The sequence below is a fragment of the Priapulus caudatus genome, unplaced genomic scaffold, assembly GCF_000485595.1.
Source record: "Priapulus caudatus unplaced genomic scaffold, Priapulus_caudatus-5.0.1 Scaffold136, whole genome shotgun sequence".
Taxonomy (NCBI): Eukaryota; Metazoa; Priapulida; class Priapulimorpha; order Priapulimorphida; family Priapulidae; genus Priapulus; species Priapulus caudatus.
Window position 1 is genome coordinate 351,382 of NW_014577197.1, and position 17,044 is coordinate 368,425.

A 17,044-nucleotide genomic window follows, 5' to 3' on the forward strand; every position below is an offset into this window, starting at 1 on the left:
CTTACGCCACGAGCACCACAAACACAGACACATGAACCTACTGATATGCGAGATGGTATCGAGTGAGAGTGGACGTGTCACGTGACCACGGCTCGCATTAAGTGGCTTCAACTCAGATATCGGCGAGAAGTATGCGCCGAGGTTTGTTGTCAGACAACGCCCTACGTGCTAGCATAATGAATAGCAGCCTGGAAACTTACGAAAGCTTGTTGTTAGATTCCCCACCAGAGATTGGTGAAAGCACGAAATTTCATCCGTATTCACACCATAGTGATGAAAACCTCTATAGCGTTCGAATTCGAAACCGCACGCATTCTTTTGCGATCAATTGCAAGAATAGATGTGTTACTGATTTGAATATATACTTGGAAGTTTCGTGAATTTTCTCTTCCGTGCAGAAAGAGAGAAGAGAGACAGATAGATAGATGTGAGAGTGAGATTGAGTGAGAGAGAGACAAGAGAAGAGTGAGTGTGAGTGAGTGAGTGAGTGAGTGAGTGAGTGAAGTGAGTGAGTGAGTGAGTGAGGAGTGAGTGAGTGAGTGGGGTACGTGAGTGTGTGAGAAGAGAGGGGGAGACAGAGGAGAGAAGAGAATAGAGACAGCGAAGCGGAGAGAGGAGAGAGAGAGGAGAGAGAGAGAGAGAGAGAAGAGAGAGAGAGAAAGAGAGAGAGACGAGCGTGCATGTGCGTGCGTACGTACGTGCATGTGAATGCGCTCGAGCGTGCATGTGCGTGCGTACGTACGTGCATGTGAATGCGCACGAGCGTGCATGTGCATGCGTACGTACGTGCATGTGCATGCGTACGAGCGTGCATGTGCATGCGTACGTACGTGCATGTGCATGCGCACGAGCGTGCATGTGCATGCGTACGTACGTGCATGTGCATGTGCCCACGCGCGTGTGTGATTGCATGCCGGCGAGCGCGCGTGTGTGCGTGCATGCCCGCGTGCGTGCGTGCGTGCGTGCGTGCGTGCGTGAACCTGCTCGTGTGTAACGGCCGCATGTTTGTTGTTGTTGCTTGCAGGCGAGTATCCACGCATGCAGACCGTGCTCGAAATCGCGCACGGCGGCAGCTTCCACCACCACCGCAGCCGCCACCTCTACAAGCCTCCGCAGCCGCCGCCGCTGCCGCACCATCAGCGGGGGAAGATGGCGTATGACGTCGCGTCGCGTGCGGCTGACCTTTGTGCATTTGCAGGCGACATTCCGTGCCTGCAGACGGTGCTCGAGTCGGCGCAGTGCAACATTCACAGCTCGACGCACCTGTTCAAGCTCGCGCAGGACGCGTTCAAGATGGCGACGCCCGTCGAGGGCCCGCGCCACCTGCCGCTCGTCAACGTCGCGTTCGAACTCGGCCTGCAGGTGAGGGCGCCACCGTCGGTTCATCGTGCAGGACGTTGTTCCCTCGCGATGTGGTTGTACCGTTGCACTGTCCTATTTCCACTGTGGTGTCCCCATCATGCCACTATATTGTTGCCATTGTACCGCCATTCCTTCGTGATGCAATCATTCCACTTTATTGTCCTTGTTCTGCCGTGTTGCCATCGATCCGTCGTTCCATCATGCTTTCATTGCGATACCGTCATTTTGTTGTAATTCCATATCATAGACTAATACTATAGAATAGACTATTTTATATATGATAGATTTTTATATCGATGGCTAAAACAGGTTCAGCACATCACTCACAGAGACTGGTAGGTGTTGTTAGGGTTAAGCAGATTATACAAATCACTGCGTTAACTGGCTAGTGAACATTTCAAGCCATGTGTACAACTGCTTACTGTCGTTCTTAGATTACTTTCGATTTTTCCCATTCATTTTCTCAATTCCAAACAGTACTTAATTTCTCCCTATTCGGTCTTTCTACGATTCGTGTGTTTCGCGCAAAAAATCTCCACTGAGTTCGCACGTACGCTGATGCTGATGTTCGCTTGTTTGTAGGTGGTTCGCATGACGCTGACGCCGACGCCGAGCCCGTGGCGGCGGCGCGAGATGGTGCGTTGGCTCGTCACGTGCGCGACGGACATCGGTGTCAAGGCTCTCGTCTCCATCATGCACAACTGGTACACGTTGTTCACACCGACCGAGGCGACGGGTGAGCAGCACACGCATCTCTGTCCTCAGTCGGGATGAGACCGGACACCACTGCCGGTCACTCCATGTCTCGCTCCATGTTCTGACCTGTTCTGATCTTTCTCTCTCTCTCTCTCTCTCACCGCGCGTCTAACTCCCTCTCTCTCTCTCTCGCCGCAGGGATGGTCGCGACGACGATCATGTCGCACACGACGATGCTGCAGGTGAACGTCAACTACGTACAGCAGGAGGAGCTGGCGGGCTGTGCGCGCTCGCTCGCGCTGCAGTGCGCCACCAAGGAGCCGCAGTCGTGCGCGCTCGCCGCTCTCACGCTCTGCGAGAAGGACGCGGTCGCCTTCGAGACGGCTTACCAGATCGTCGTTGATGCCGCCGTCAGCGTGATGGACTCGAGCCAGCTGTTCAACATCGCGCGCTACATGGAGCACCGCGGCTACCCGGGCCGCGCGTACAAGCTCGCCGCGCTCGCGATGCGCAACCTCACGCTCGCCTACAACCAGGACACGCACCCGGCGATCAACGACATCCACTGGGCGTGCGCGCTCAGCCACTCGCTCGGCAAGCCCGAGCTGACGAACATCATCCCGCTCGTCGTGAAGAACGTTCAGTGCGCGACCGTGCTGTCGGACATCCTGCGCCGCTGCACGATGACGGCGCCGGGCATGGCCGCGTCGCCGGCCGCCGCCGCCGTCGTTGACCCGAGCAAGCGGCGCTCGTCGCTGAAGCTGCTCTCGTACGACAAGTCGCCGCTGCGGCAGCTGCTCGACGCCGCGATCGGCGCGTACGTGAACACGACGCACTCGCGGCTGACGCACATCTCGCCGCGCCACTACGGCGACTTTATCGACTTTCTGACGAAGGCGCGCGAGACGTTTCTGCTCGCGCACGACGGCCACATCCAGTTTGCTCAGCTCGTCGAGCACATGAAGCTCATCTACAAGGGCAAGAAGAAGCTGATGTACCTCATCAAGGAGAGGTTCGGATAACCCTACGCCCCCCGCCCCCCCCGCCGCCTCGCGCCGCCGTCTCGCCTCGCCCCAATCGTGTCACGGCGCGGGCGTTAACGTACCCCAGGTGCTTTACGAGAGAAACCAAAGTGAAGACATCGTGCAACAACTATAAATATAGCAAGAAGACGACGTCGTGTGTGTATGTGTGTGCGTGTACGTGTGTGTGAGTGTGCATGCGTGCATGCATGCGTGCGTGCATGCGTGCGTGTGTGATTGTGTACTCTATCGCCCCGAGAGAGGAAAAATGGAGTAGATATCAGTGTGCGCGGCCGTATTTCTCTATGTGGCCGTATATGTTTTATATGGTTTGTATCATTGACGATAGCCGTGTGTTAGATTGATTGTCCTATTACTACACTGTGTGTAACAATGCGGTAACCATGGTAACCGCGTACGCTTGATGGTTACCGAGGTAACATCTTATCGTTTTAGTCGGAGACCCTAAGAGGGTGTCCGCTCCGGTAAGAGATCCTGCAACCACCAAGCTGTGATATCGTAGTCCGTACTATGGCCTCTGTTCGAAGATTTCGCGTACCTCATGTCCTCATTCGCGAGCCCTCCCCACCAGGTGGCGCTCTCCCTGCAAGGTAGCGCCCTCCCTGCCAGGTGGTGCCCTCCCCGTCAGGTGGCGCTCTCCCCACCAGGTGGCTCCCCTCCAGGTGGCGCTCTTCCCGCCAGGTGGCGTCCTCCCTGTCAGGTGGCGCTCTCCCCACCAGGTGGCTCCCTTCCAGGTAGCGCTCTCCCTGCCAGGTGGCGCTCTACTCGCCAGGTGGCGTCCTCTCCAGGTGGCACTCTCCCCACCGGGTGGCATTGTCCCCGCCAGGTGGCGCTCTCCCCACCAGGTGGCACTCTCCCCGCCAGGTGGCGCTCTCCCCCACCAGGTAGCGCTCTTCCCGCCAGGTGGCGCTCTCCCCGCCAGGTGGCACTCTCGATCGTTTGTCTCATTTTTGGAATTTTGAGAGCGTTCGCGTCGAAACAATGCGGACAGCATGAAAACAGAGAGCGGCTGCGCAGGAGACCCTTGACAGCATGATTTATCCGCCGGTCAGGGGGACGACCGATCGTGGTTCCATCGAGGGGGGAATTCCCAGCGCGTGCCCACTACCTTCTTCACCGCAAATAGGAATATATGGGAAATTGTGTGAGAGCAACCACCCTGCCGCATACCTGTCAACAATGTGGTGCGTGATCCATTCTCTGTCAGGGAGCAGCTGCCTGTTCGACGCTTACGCGGGGCGTCGAGCCTAAAATCGAATGCCTAATTAGCATTCGTTAATTAGCGATATGACGAGAGTCGAGCAAGTCGACGGCCGCGCCGAATTTTTGTTCGGCGTCGCATTTTGACGCGAGTCTCTCAACTCTCGCGGCACGGTGTGTGGCGTCTCACCGTCCGCGCTCCCAACCGTGGCGCCACCTACGACCCCCCGAGCGCTGCCAGCTCCGTCTTTTATTAAACGTGCGCTTTTAAGTTTGTTACGAAGGTTGTTCGACGGATAACGGCGAGCCAGTGGTGGCTAGCGAGATGCGGCGGCGGCCGTGTGGTGGCGCCACAATCGCTACGTCAACGCGATTGTAAGCGTCGCTCTATCGAGCTTCCGAGAACAGGGGGGGGGGGGTCACCCGCGTTGCATCTCTCGCGCGCGTTTCCTTTTTATGCAGACGCCCAATATTATACCGATACTAAGTATATGATCACTTGCGTTGATTTTTTTCGTTGATCTCAATCCTAAAGTCGAGTTTTATTTAAAGGCTGGGTCCATAGTTAGGTGTGTTTTTGTTGTTGTTGTCCATTTGCGAACGCGCGCCTCTCTCTGCCTTTGCACCCGGGCAAGCCGCTGGTGACGTGCAGGAAAGAGACTGTATAGAGAAAGCCGAGAAGGTCCAGTGGGGTAAGGTTTAGTTGCATTTATCGTTAGGAAATTATTGTTTGTGTGCATGAGTCTTCGTCTTGGGGGGTGGGTCGCGTCCTTGTCTGGATTGTCCCTTCTTACGGAATCTCCCTCCGAAAGAACAGCTCTTAGTAAATGTGCGTTGAACGACGTCTTCGGGAGAATGCTTGGCGGGTTATCGATCGAAGCAACGTCTGAAGGCAGCGCTGCACAGCGGCTGCTTGGATGGGTCTCCTCACTACGTGCGCTCGTATCTTGCCGTCGCCGGATGTTGGCCGATGTTGCACGATGTTGCGCAATGGTGGCTGGATGTTGCGCAATGTTGGCTGGATGTTGGCTGGATGCTGACCGATGTTGGCTATGCCGAATGTTACAGGATCGAAGAGCTTGAGTGAATGACTGCCAAATCAGCAACGGCATCATTTCGACGCGCACTTTAGGCAATCGACATGGCGTCGCGTGGTGGTGTCACTGCATCGTGTTACACGCCACGTCACGTGTTTGAGTAGCGCATCTACGCCATCCCTGCAGAAGCATTGTCGGCTCTTCGCTGAGGTTGCTGGTCATATCTCGCTCGCCGGTCGTACGCTCACTCAGTTAGTCGTTGTCAGTTGTTGCTTCTAAGCGCGCTGCGATGATCGCTCATTGCGGAACATCGCTTCACGTTCTTCGTCAAAATATGTTCGGCATTGCCTAATATCACTACTAGTTCTACGTCGAACTATGTTCGGCATTGTGGAATGTTGCCACGTAGTTTCTCATTAAAGAAGGCACTAGAATTAGGAAACGAACAGATCCCACGGCATGTGGTTATGAGGTTTCACACGTCACATCATTTGCAGCAATGGTTGCATCTGTGTGGCAGCCATATTCACAACCCTTACAGCTCGCCCATCCCTCGACGAGTGACGTCACGACTCAGCAGTCATTGTTGATTTTTTTGTACCAGTCGTAGGATATCAAGAGTACATAATAGAGATCTCTATTATATACTCCTGACGATATACGTGTTCAGTTTCGTGTTATGATCCATAGGTTTATTATATTGAATATTTTCCCCGTTTTTGATCTTGAGATTGATGGTAGATGTTTGTACATAAACGTGTGAGTGATGATGGTGTTGTAAGATATTAAGAATCTATATGCGTCCGGCTGGTCTCGCCCGTGCGCGCGGTCCGGTCACCTATTCGCCGTTAATAATGGCTTTTATTCCTATTCGCCGCACCATATTCGCTCTTCTTTTTCACAATTAGCTTTCATGGAGGCGCTTCAGATGGCGGCGTTAGTTCCGCTGATGTCAGACAGGTGGCACTGACGTCATGTCCCTGATGGAGGTCTGGGCATCTGCCGCTGCAAACCCCACATGTCGTGTCGACGTTGTTGGTATTCGTCACTGTCTTCTTCTTCTTCTGCTTCTTCGTCTTCTTCTTCTGCTTCTTTTTCTTCTTCTTCTTCCTCTTCTTCTTCGGACGCTCGCCTTGAGCTTTCGGCTGAGAGTGAAGACCAAGCTGCGCGTTGGCAGTTTTGTATGCAAGACACGTGTCCGAACAGTGGTGACGTGGCTAGCAACACTGCAATCTACCCTTTCACTCCCACATTGATCTCCCCTGACCACTTCCTATACTCCCCGACCACCCATTGCTCTTGTTTGCGACTTCGTGTACGACCCCCACCCCTCCCCCTAATCCCCCGCGCTGTACCACCCTTCCCCTAACTCCCGCGCTGTCCACCCCTCCCCCTAACTCCTTTCCCGCGCTGTACCACGTCATCCCCCTAACCCGGCGCTTCACTAGCCCATCTCCCTAATCCCCCCCGTGCTTCACCACACCTCCTCTAACCCTCGCGCATTTTACCACCCCCCCCCCCCCCTCCCCCAAAAGCCCTCTGTGCTGCACCACCCCTCCTCCCTAAACCCACCATGCTTCATCACCCCTGCCTACACCCCCTGCTCGTTTCACACCCCTCCCATAACCCTTACCCATGCTTCATCCCCCTCTCCTAACCCCCCGCGCTTCACTACCCCTCATTCCCTAACCCACCATGCTGTACTCGCTCATCCCGTCATTAATATAATGCATACCCGCCCTAATAACCTTACCACGCTGTGGACCACCATCCTCCGTGCTAATATTATAATACCATCCTAATAATGGCCTACCATGCTGTACCACCCATCTCCCGTGCTAATATATAATACCCATCCCCTAATAACCCACCATGCTGTACCATCCCTCCCCCGTGCTAATATATAATACCCCTCCCCTAATAACCTACCATGCTGCACCACCCCTCCCCCGTGCTAATATATAATACCCCTCTCCTAATAACCTACCATGCTACACCACCCATCTCCCGTGTTAATATACCTCTCCCTCCGCCGCCGTGTTGTCCTCCCCTCCCCTTGCTAGCCATTTGCTGTCGATCATCTGCATGAATTGCGACCGGTTGCAGTGTTGTCGTCTGGTTTTTGTCTCGGTAGTAATGATTTTCTTCGTTCGTGTAGCTCATAGTGTACTTCATCCACGTACTATGATATTGTCTGCTCTGCGCATGCGTATTTGTGCCCGTGTATCGCTCATTGTTGTTTACCACCGTCTCCAGAATTGCACGAGGTTTCCAGTTGCCACGAAATCTCGCCCCACCACCTCTGAGATGCGTTCTGAGACTTTTGCACCTATCGCTGCAACTTCCAACCCCTCTCCTGCATCCACCCCCCCCCCATCAAAACACGCATCTCTAAAATGATACGACGCAGGCATCCTGCGTGTTGTTTGCTGGTGTGCGTTTCCTTTCGGCAGTAATTGCGATTGACTGTGCGCAAGGATGCCTCCGATCCCGTGTTTACATTGATCACACAGCACATCTGAGAGAGTGAGAGAGAGAGAGAGCGTGTCTCTATCCTACACCACACCTGTTGACATATGTGTACATGTATATAGAGCCATACCACCTGCCGACTGCAATTATTGTTTCTAGTGGATATATACATATGTATATACGTGTATATGTATATGTATGTATGTATATATATATATATATATATATAATATATATATATATATATACGTATTTATGTATATAAGTTAGTTTAGATATCCTCGTGTTTGTCATCGCACTAAACAGAGTGAGCAACACAACCTATCACGAGTCTATAACTCATCGTCGCCGAAACTCGCAGCTTATGCGACGTTATCACGCGGAGCGTGCGTCTGCTTTGTGCGTCGTTGCATGACGTCGTGCATCACCGCGTGACGTCGTGCGTGGCGGTGACGTACGCCACACTGACGCGGAACTCGCCGATGCCCGGCGCTGTGAATAATGGTACTGAGCGTGCTTCACGGTATCGTGCTCCCTGCACATCCTCATCTCTCCCAGCGTGAAATGCAACCGCGCAAAATACGATCGGTTTCGCAACCGACCGTGTTTGTAACTGACCGGGATTGTTGGTGTCGTTTTATAATAGATATACTCCTGTCAGATCTGTGGCAGGCCGGGTTGAACTCTGGTGTAGCGTTGGCTTCGGCTGTGTCCGTGTTACTGATACTTTGCTCCATGTGTAACGGCCAGAGGTCTAGTTGTACATGTTAGACTAGGTTAAAAGCTGGATGCAGCGGTTGTACTATTGCCATACTGGAGACTGAGTGACAACGTTGTAGTTCTAAATGTACAGAAACTGATATTTATATACACTTTCCTCTTTATCATGTCCAGATTGTACGTGTTGATATGTTATCGCTGAAATATTTAAAGAGTTGGAGTGGTCATCGACTGAATTTTGTGATAAATAAACAAATATCACATAAAAACTTAAGGAGAGGGGTTTATTGTGCTCATTTTATGCCTTCGTGGTTTCCATATCCGCAGTAAACAGTGATGTAATGGCTTGTAAAAGATTGTATTGCATGTGAACAGGAAGACATGTGCATTGGTTGTGACAGCTCTTGTTTCCATTCACTACTCAGTTATCATTCAGTCAATTCGGAACTTTTGGCACAAAAATGGCTAGCTACCTGGCGGTCAGCAACCAGACTATTCTATTGATGTGTGTGACACCCATCGATACTGTGGGATGCGGTAAACAGATCAGGATATATATATATATATATATATTTATTTATTTATATATATCTATCTACTATATCTATATATATATATATATATATATATATATATATCTTAGCAGTCTGTTTTCGTGGCAAAGGTTTTTCGCATCTAATAGCCTCGTCCACACGACGAAATTTAACTCTGGTTAAGCGTCTATACGGGGCCTCAAATCGAGTTAAGGTAACTCGAGTTAGCTTAACCTCGCCAGTGGATCGAGGTTAAGCTAACTCGAGTTAAGGCCCCGTATAGACGCTTAACTTGAGTTAGCGAATAGTACATAACTCCACGATAGGCGGCAACACTTGTACTTACAATAGTACGCACGTATAGCAATATACGTACAATCATCATAACGACAAATACACGCACGTATACACACGCATGCACGCACGTATACGTACACAGACGTACGCACGTATATGCACACAGACGTACGCACGTATACGTACACACAGACGTACGCACGCACGCACGTATACGTACACACGCCCACTGATACACACAGACGTACGTACGCACGCACGCACGTGCGTACACACAGACGGACGTACGCACGCACGTACACAGAGACGCACTTACACAGACGTACGTACGCACGCACGTACGTACACACAGACGCACGCATGCACGTACACACAGACGTACGCACACACGTACACACAGACGCACGCACGCGCGTACACACAGACGTACGTACGCACGCACGTACACACAGACGGTCGTACGCACGCACGTACACAGAGACGCACGCACGCACGCACACACAGACGTACGTACGCACGCACGCACGTACACACAGACGGACGTACGCACGCACGTACACAGAGACGCACGTACACAGAGACGCACGTACACAGAGACGCACGTACACACAGACGGACGTACGCACGCACGTACACAGAGACGCACGTATACACAGACGTACGTACGCACGCACAGACGCACGCATGCACGTACACACAGACGTACGCACGCACAGACGCACGCACGTACACGCAGACGCACGCACGTGCGTACACACAGACGTACGTACGCACGCACGCACGTACACACAGACGTGCACACGCACGTACACACAAACGCACGCACGCACGGGTGTTGTTGTGTAGACGCTACATAATCGTTAACTCGAGTTAACGCTTAACTCGAGTTAAATTTCGTCGTGTAGACGAGGCTATAATGTACATGTGTATATACACGTGTAGATGTGTGTATGTGTGTGTGTGCGTGCACATGTCTATGTGCATGTGTTTATAGATAACAGTGCAATCAGGTGAATTTCAGTTACATGTATATTCTATTTTAAAGTAGATTATTCTATTATAACAATGGTTTCATTTGTACATAATCTGTATACAGGGTCAAAAATCTCAGTAAGCTTGATGCACGGTGCTCCAAATTGGTGTCCAGACATCTGACGGTGTTTAGCTGTCACCCGTGTTGATTTCCTCGTACGAAACGACGCGGTAAACGTACAAGATGGCCACCTCATCGGAATGTCTCAATGTGAATTTCGTCGCGTGAGTCATGTCGTCGGTTCCCTCCATTCCCACGCGTGTAGACTGCCGTCGCTAGCAGACGACAGAATCAGGTTCGTCTGCTCCGGATGCCACGCGTGCGTCGTCACGGCGACCGCCGTCGCCGCGGCGTCCGTGTTCGCGCAGGCAGAGTGTCCGTCGTGCACAAACATCGGCCGCGCGGCCGAGCGACATCTTTCCTCGTCGCGCGGTTGCTGCGCCTCTTGCGATTGGCTTTCGGTCGGAGACGCGGAGAGGTCGTAAAGGCGTACGTTGCTGTCGAAACCTGTCGAGGGGGAAAAATCGTGAAACGTGAATTTTATCGAGCAGAGCCAAGTATTCGCGACGGCACGCCTAAAAACTAGGTGTCTGCCTTAATGGGGACTGCAGCCTAGTAAGGAGTGCTTTGGTTTTTTCGTACTCGCGGCATTTGATGTCTGTGGGGTCTGTGTCTGTGAATTTGCCTTCTGTGTGTCAGTGAATGTAATGTCTATGGCTGCATCTGCTCTGTATGTCTGTGACTGTATTGTCTATGGCTGTATCTGCAGCTATGAATGTGGTTTCTGTGTCTGTAAATGTAATGTCTATGGCTGTATCTGCTCTGTATGTCTGTGACTGTATTGTCTATGGCTGCATCTGCAGCTGTTAATGTGGTTTCTGTGTCTGTGAATGTAATGTCTATGGCTGCATCTGCTCTGTATGTCTGTGACTGTATTGTCTATGGCTGTATCTGCAGCTATGAATGTGGTTTCTGTGTCTGTAAATGTAATGTCTATGGCTGCATCTGCTCTGTATGTCTGTGACTGTATTGTCTATGGCTGCATCTGCAGCTGTTAATGTGGTTTCTGGGCGTGTGAATTTATTGGCTTTGGCTGCATCTGCAGCTGGGAATTCAGATTCTGTGTCTATGGTCTAATATCTGTGGATCGGTGGCTGTGACCACATGGTGAAATACAATGAGAAAAGGCATCAGTTTCACCACACAACTAGGAAGTTACAATTACAGAGATCAGACGCATTTGCGTGCGAGTGAGCGAAGGCACGTCAGACATTACACAGACGCAGAACCCGTACCGGATACTGAGACAACACCAGGTGTCGCCGGCGATGCCTGCATGCAGAGGTGCTGCCACGTCTGTGCGCAGCTCATCGCAAGGTCCGCTTCCCAGTAAGTGCCGTTCACTCGTCGGGCGTCGGTGCAGAGGAGACGGCCGCCCGACGACAGCCGATAGAACCTACAACAGCTGCTGCCACCTGCTGAGCAGAACGTCCACGCGGCGTCACCCGTGCGCGTGACGGGGATTTCCGTGATCCCGGCCGTCGCCCCGTCGTCGCACCTCGTGTCCCGCAGCGTGAGCCGACCCGTGGCGCCCCCACACGTCGCGAGCGTGTGCGCGTCCGTGAACTCCATGGCGGAGGAGTCGTCCGCGACGTCATCTGATCGTGGAAAAGGGCGAGTGAACGTAAGCGAGCGCCATCTATCGATCGCCGCCCGACGCAAGCGAACGTCAACGTCATCGCAATTAACGACATTATAAATTCTCCAGAAAACATACTGGGGTAGTTGTGTGTGGGTGTTGTGTGTGTGGGGGGAGGGGGGAGAGGAGGGAGGCTTTACATCGTACTTATTCCGTAAGCAGTTTGCCCTCTCCATCCCCACATTAATCCCAATGCAATTTTACAAGATGATGCACTCTATTAGGTAACACTGAGCAGGGTATTATTTAACCAGGGTATCACACGCACGCGGTGAACACTCACACGTGTGTAGCGTGTTCTCGGGAGAACTGACGTCGACGACGGAGACACGATGCGGCGAGTCGATGAAGGCGACCCTGCTGTCCGCTGCCGCCGCCGCCAGGGGGCTACCGGTCACGCCGGTCGTCACCGTGCGCACGGGAGAGATGACGCCTGCAGCAGAACCGGGGATTAAACATGGCGGAGCCTGCGATCGGGAAGACACGTTGGATTCAACAAAAGAGGTAGATGGGGAGAGGGGTCAGGCTGTGAGACCTGAGTTATATAACCCATCCTCAATATAGTACACGCTGCCTGGTAGTACTGCATTTCTGTATTATTCGCTACTCCCCAACATAGGAGGATAAATTCACAGGAGCATCCGTAGACTGCGCAGCATCCGTTTGAATACTGATGTACCGACCTCCTTCCTCTGAATCCAGTTTCCACACGGTGACCCCTGTGTCTGCTGCTGTCGTCGTGGCAATGAGTCGCTCCTTGATGACACACCGCAGTGCGTGAATCGCATGCTGGCAGAATCCGCCCTGCACAAGTCTGAAATCTCTGTCCTTGTGGAGGCCCTTGAATGAAACAAGACTCAATAACGGATGCAGGTTGCGTTGATGCGACAGTCGCTCACTCAGACTTTACCAGAGTTGTGTGAAGCACACGTGCATTCACACGTCACCACAGATGAGCGACCAAGAGCTAATAATACACATATATACATAGAATACATCTATAGACCCTATAGGTGTTTTATATAATAGGTATTATTAGCTCTTGATGCAATGCACGCACACAATAACCAGTGACATCTATGTCGCACCAACTGCTAGGACAAGAAACTGAAATTTGCACAAATGTCAAGCCAAACTGAAACGACTTCTTCAAAAGGAGCACATTGACACTTCCTAATGTCGCCGACAGAGAGGTGGCGCCACCTACCTGTATTTCAGCGGCAGCAAGAAGCTTGTCGGGAAGGGAAAGTTCGATGATCTCACTGCGCTTTTCCTTTTCACAACCAGCGATGACGACCGCTAGCGAAACAATGATGGATATGTGTTGCAACAATGCTGCTCTCAAGAAATATCCCGTTTTTGTCTAATTTACCGGGTTCATACCATATCGAGGGCAATTTTTACGGATTAAAATAATAACAAGTTTACGTAACCGCCTACCTACTGACCGAATAGCGAACCTCCCAAGTTGTGTGCTTTAAATAGTAAATAAGCTGAAAGTGGATTGGTGCATTGATATTCATAAAAATGGGAGAAAATGTCTATTTAAAAAATTGTTGATGCATATGATATAATGGCTATAATGCTATATAAAACGAAAGCTATGCATTGCTGCTACTAGATCTCGTGGGCATATATTATATATTTATAGATAAATCCACAGAGCTAGTCGTAGGGTTACTTACTATTGCTAGCTGTCCACTGAATATTTCGTGTTGGATGCTGTAGGTCATACATGTGCAAATTGTTATACCTGTATGTAATTAAAACAATTGAAAGCAAAACTTTGGCTCAACATTGGAAGAAATGTCACGTGTAATTCACTAATTGCAGAGGCAGAACCTATGTAAAGCTAACAAAGTAATCACGTAATTATTAATGACCCTATATTTATATCGATGTTAAAGAGTTCAGCCAGGTGAATCTGAATAAGATAGACCGATTCGACAGCTAAGAGTAATAATTAATAACGCCGGTTTATTACGCATCCAAACAGCCACAGGCACTTGGAACGTCTCAATAAAAAAAATAATGGTAAATAAATGTATTTACTACCAACGTCTTAATGTTTCTCTACTCTATTTCGCCTATAATCACATGTAAATGCCAGTCAAATGCTCATCTGCAACACACAAGTACACCACATGCTAGCTGCTGCACACTGTCAGTGTCGCTCATAGGGTCTATGTCCCCCAGGGTACTGCCGGAACGTACCCTGGGTACGGTCAGGTATACCGGAATGTACCCTGGTAACTATTTGATATGGTTAGGGTTAGGGAGTACGCGTAGGCGACTCCATAGACTCGTTAGTGGAGTAGGCGAGGTACAGTCCGGCATATTAGATAGTACCAGTGTACGTTCCGGTATACCGGACCGTACCCAGGGTACGTTCCGACAGTACCCTGGGGGACATAGACCCTCTCAGCATCAGTGTCAGTGTGCAGCAGCTAGCGTGCGGTTAGCTCTAGTACTATAGCCCGCGTTCATTAACTGCCGTGCCAGTATGCAGCGTGCGGTGTACTTGTGTGTTGCAGATGAGCATTTGACTGGCATTTACAGGTGATCATAGGCGAAATAGAGTAGAGAAACATTAAGACTTTGGTAGTAAATACATTTCGTGTTTATTTACCTTTTTTTTATTGAGACGTTCCAAGGGCAAGGGGCAAGTGCCTGTGCAATCACTGAATCAGCTAATGTTTTACAAATTTTTCCTGCGACCACATCACAGATTGTCTCTCTCTCCTGTCTGGACGGACTTGCGGCCCCGGTTTTTGCGCGCAGCGCACAGCTCGCGGCGAGGCCGCGCCCCAACGCGAATACGCCGCCCCCTTTTTGTCCCCTTAGACAGATACCTTAGACAGGGGTCTGAAAACGCACTCCGCGAAAACTGGGCGCAATCCAACCGACATTTTGGGATGGACGGCTTGAGGCCATCTCCAAACGGACCCTAAACTTTTTTTGGGGTGGCGCGCCTCATGGCTAAGACGTAGTGGCTCCTACAAGAAACTCCAAGAAATGCTGTCAATCAGCGATGACGCGCTCGCTCATTGGCCGCTATGCGATGACCGAGTATAGCGTTACGTCTACCACAGAGGTTTTAACGAAGACGTGTACGGCGCTCCACGTGGGCTGGCGCGTTCTAGATGCTATCTCCAAAAGCGCCTGGCTCCGTACGTGCGAGGTTTTTATCAACCTCTTGACCCCGCGCTGCCCGTGGCGACGGCACGTCATGCGAGCACGTGCTGGCGTGGCCGTGGCAGTTTTTACACGTAGCTAATCCTACAATACGCCGCCACACTGACACACAAATATATATATGCACATGTTTTTACGAAGACGGCAGAGCGCGACATTCCAGCCTCCCTCCTCCCCCGCGCTCACGTGGCGACCAAGCACGGTCGAAATGCTATATCCAACAAACGCTGGCTCGGGGAGTTTTTGCGACGCGGTGACTTTCGTAGTAAATAGATTTTGTATTTATTTAGCATTACATTTTATTTAAACGCTGCAAGTGCATGCGTGTGTGCCTGGCTGCGGCAGCATTGATGCATGTATACAGATACCTTATTAACCCGTGGCGGCGGAGCGAGCGAAAGAGAGAGAGAGAGAGACAGACCGTGGGGAGTGCGAGAAAGAGAGAAAGAGAGTGGGAGAACGCCAGATAAGGTACGAAAATACGGCATGTGACGGTACGACGGCGAGGATGTACAAACGCGTGTCAATCTATAATCGGAAAGGCCCCCCTCCAAAGCCGATGTAGCCGAGCCGATGTACGTGTCCCGAAAACTGCGCGATGTTAGGCTGCCCGCTATACGCATTCGCGCGCCCGCCTTCCTTCGGCGCGCGAATTCGTATAGCGGAGAGCGCGAGATGCTACATACAACACCCCGCGGTCGCGTGCGCCCAGTCCCGCGGAAGTGCGCGGCTTAACCGCTTTCGGGGGTCGGGGAACAACGCATCTTTTGTGCAACGCCATCTTGTACCCGGTCTCTCTGGATAGTGTTGTGCGAGGCACCACACTATCTATCGATTTCGCATCGCAAAAAAGGCTGTGTGAGCGTGTACAGTGTAGTGTACATCCGTGTACATGACTAAACTCGAGACCGATTGTGAGTACCTACAGAGTGAGAGTAGGAAGAACGGGTCCGAGTCTAATGAGTATGCTGCTGAATCTATATAGAGTTTCTGTGAATAAAGCTAGATATCAGTCGCACATCTATCCAAATAGCTGCGTGAAACTACCTGTTGAACGACTGAAAAATCCAGTCATCTTCGTCGTCTGAATTATTTACTGCTGTTGCCATACTGGGCGCTGACATATTGCTTCGTACACTAGCGCCCCCTGTATTAAAAACGCTTTAAAAGTTCATAACTGCTGTAAATAGTTAAAATACCCATTAATATTTCACTAAAGTGTCCTCTAGCTATTTAAAAAGTTTTACTGTATATTTAAAATTGATGAGATGTGTAAGAAAATGGATTTTAGTTACTATTTACCTTATAGAGAAATTCATTTTTCTACCAACAGAGGGCATGCATGATCGAAGGTAATCCAGCATGGTGGCTGAACCAGTTGTTGAGTTCACTCCCGAGGTGCATTTTGCACAACGCCTTGCTTGCAATGACAAAGTACAACGTGACAGAGCAGTAAAGAAACTGCGAAAATACATTGCCGCTCGTAGCTGCTCAGGAAAAGGTGTGTTGTTCATATTTATTATAGAATCGAACCGAAGCTGTGACACAACCTGTGTCTGTGACAGAAACTTGCGGAAATCAGACCAGTCTACACACATATACAAAATTCACAGATCGCACATGATATAGATTAGACCAATAAATTGTGCCCTAAAAATTTTTATATTCTGGTGTTATTTTAGGGCCCAATAGGCTTCCATAGACAAAACCTGTGAATTCCGACATGCAAAATGCACGACAACCTTTTTACTATTTAC

General features: G+C 50.8%; 3 protein-coding genes across 3 annotated transcripts in view; 2 read left to right on the plus strand and 1 right to left on the minus strand.

Moving 5' to 3' along the window:
- Positions 1-6,726, plus strand: part of LOC106805985 (zinc finger SWIM domain-containing protein 6-like) — a gene marked incomplete at its 5' end in the record, with an annotated part of 24,165 nt that extends 17,439 nt beyond the window's left edge. The window contains 3 exon segments of the mRNA XM_014807797.1: positions 1,025-1,362; positions 1,945-2,098; positions 2,257-6,726. Of these exon segments, the coding sequence (XP_014663283.1) occupies positions 1,025-1,362; positions 1,945-2,098; positions 2,257-3,080 (1,316 nt within the window).
- Positions 6,727-10,386: 3,660 nt separating this feature from the next.
- Positions 10,387-16,411, minus strand: LOC106805986 (WD repeat-containing protein 73-like). Its single transcript, XM_014807798.1, has 7 exons — positions 16,335-16,411; positions 13,778-13,845; positions 13,300-13,391; positions 12,776-12,932; positions 12,376-12,525; positions 11,689-12,051; positions 10,387-10,900 (listed from the first exon to the last, which is right to left on the minus strand). The coding sequence occupies exons 1-7, from the start codon at positions 16,409-16,411 to the stop codon at positions 10,623-10,625; spliced, it is 1,185 nt and encodes a 394-aa protein (XP_014663284.1). The 3' UTR covers positions 10,387-10,622.
- Positions 16,412-16,617: 206 nt separating this feature from the next.
- Positions 16,618-17,044, plus strand: part of LOC106806012 (ribosomal RNA processing protein 1 homolog A-like) — an 8,623-nt gene continuing 8,196 nt past the window's right edge. The window contains exon 1 of the mRNA XM_014807838.1: positions 16,618-16,788. Coding sequence (XP_014663324.1) covers positions 16,650-16,788 — 139 coding nt within the window. The 5' untranslated portion in view covers positions 16,618-16,649. The remainder of the gene's footprint in view (positions 16,789-17,044) is intronic.

What these genes read in the sequence shown, in the direction of transcription:
- LOC106805986 (XM_014807798.1), bottom strand. Translation starts at nt 16,411, where the DNA reads ATGTCAGCGCCCAGTATGGCAACAGCAGTAAATAATTCAGACGACGAA. An exon ending in TTGCTGCCGCTGAAATACAG is followed by an intron (nt 12,933 to 13,299) that starts GTAGGTGGCGCC and finishes GTTTCATTCAAG; the next exon opens with GGCCTCCACAAGGACAGAGA. An exon ending in ACTGGATTCAGAGGAAGGAG is followed by an intron (nt 12,526 to 12,775) that starts GTCGGTACATCA and finishes GTTCTGCTGCAG; the next exon opens with GCGTCATCTCTCCCGTGCGC.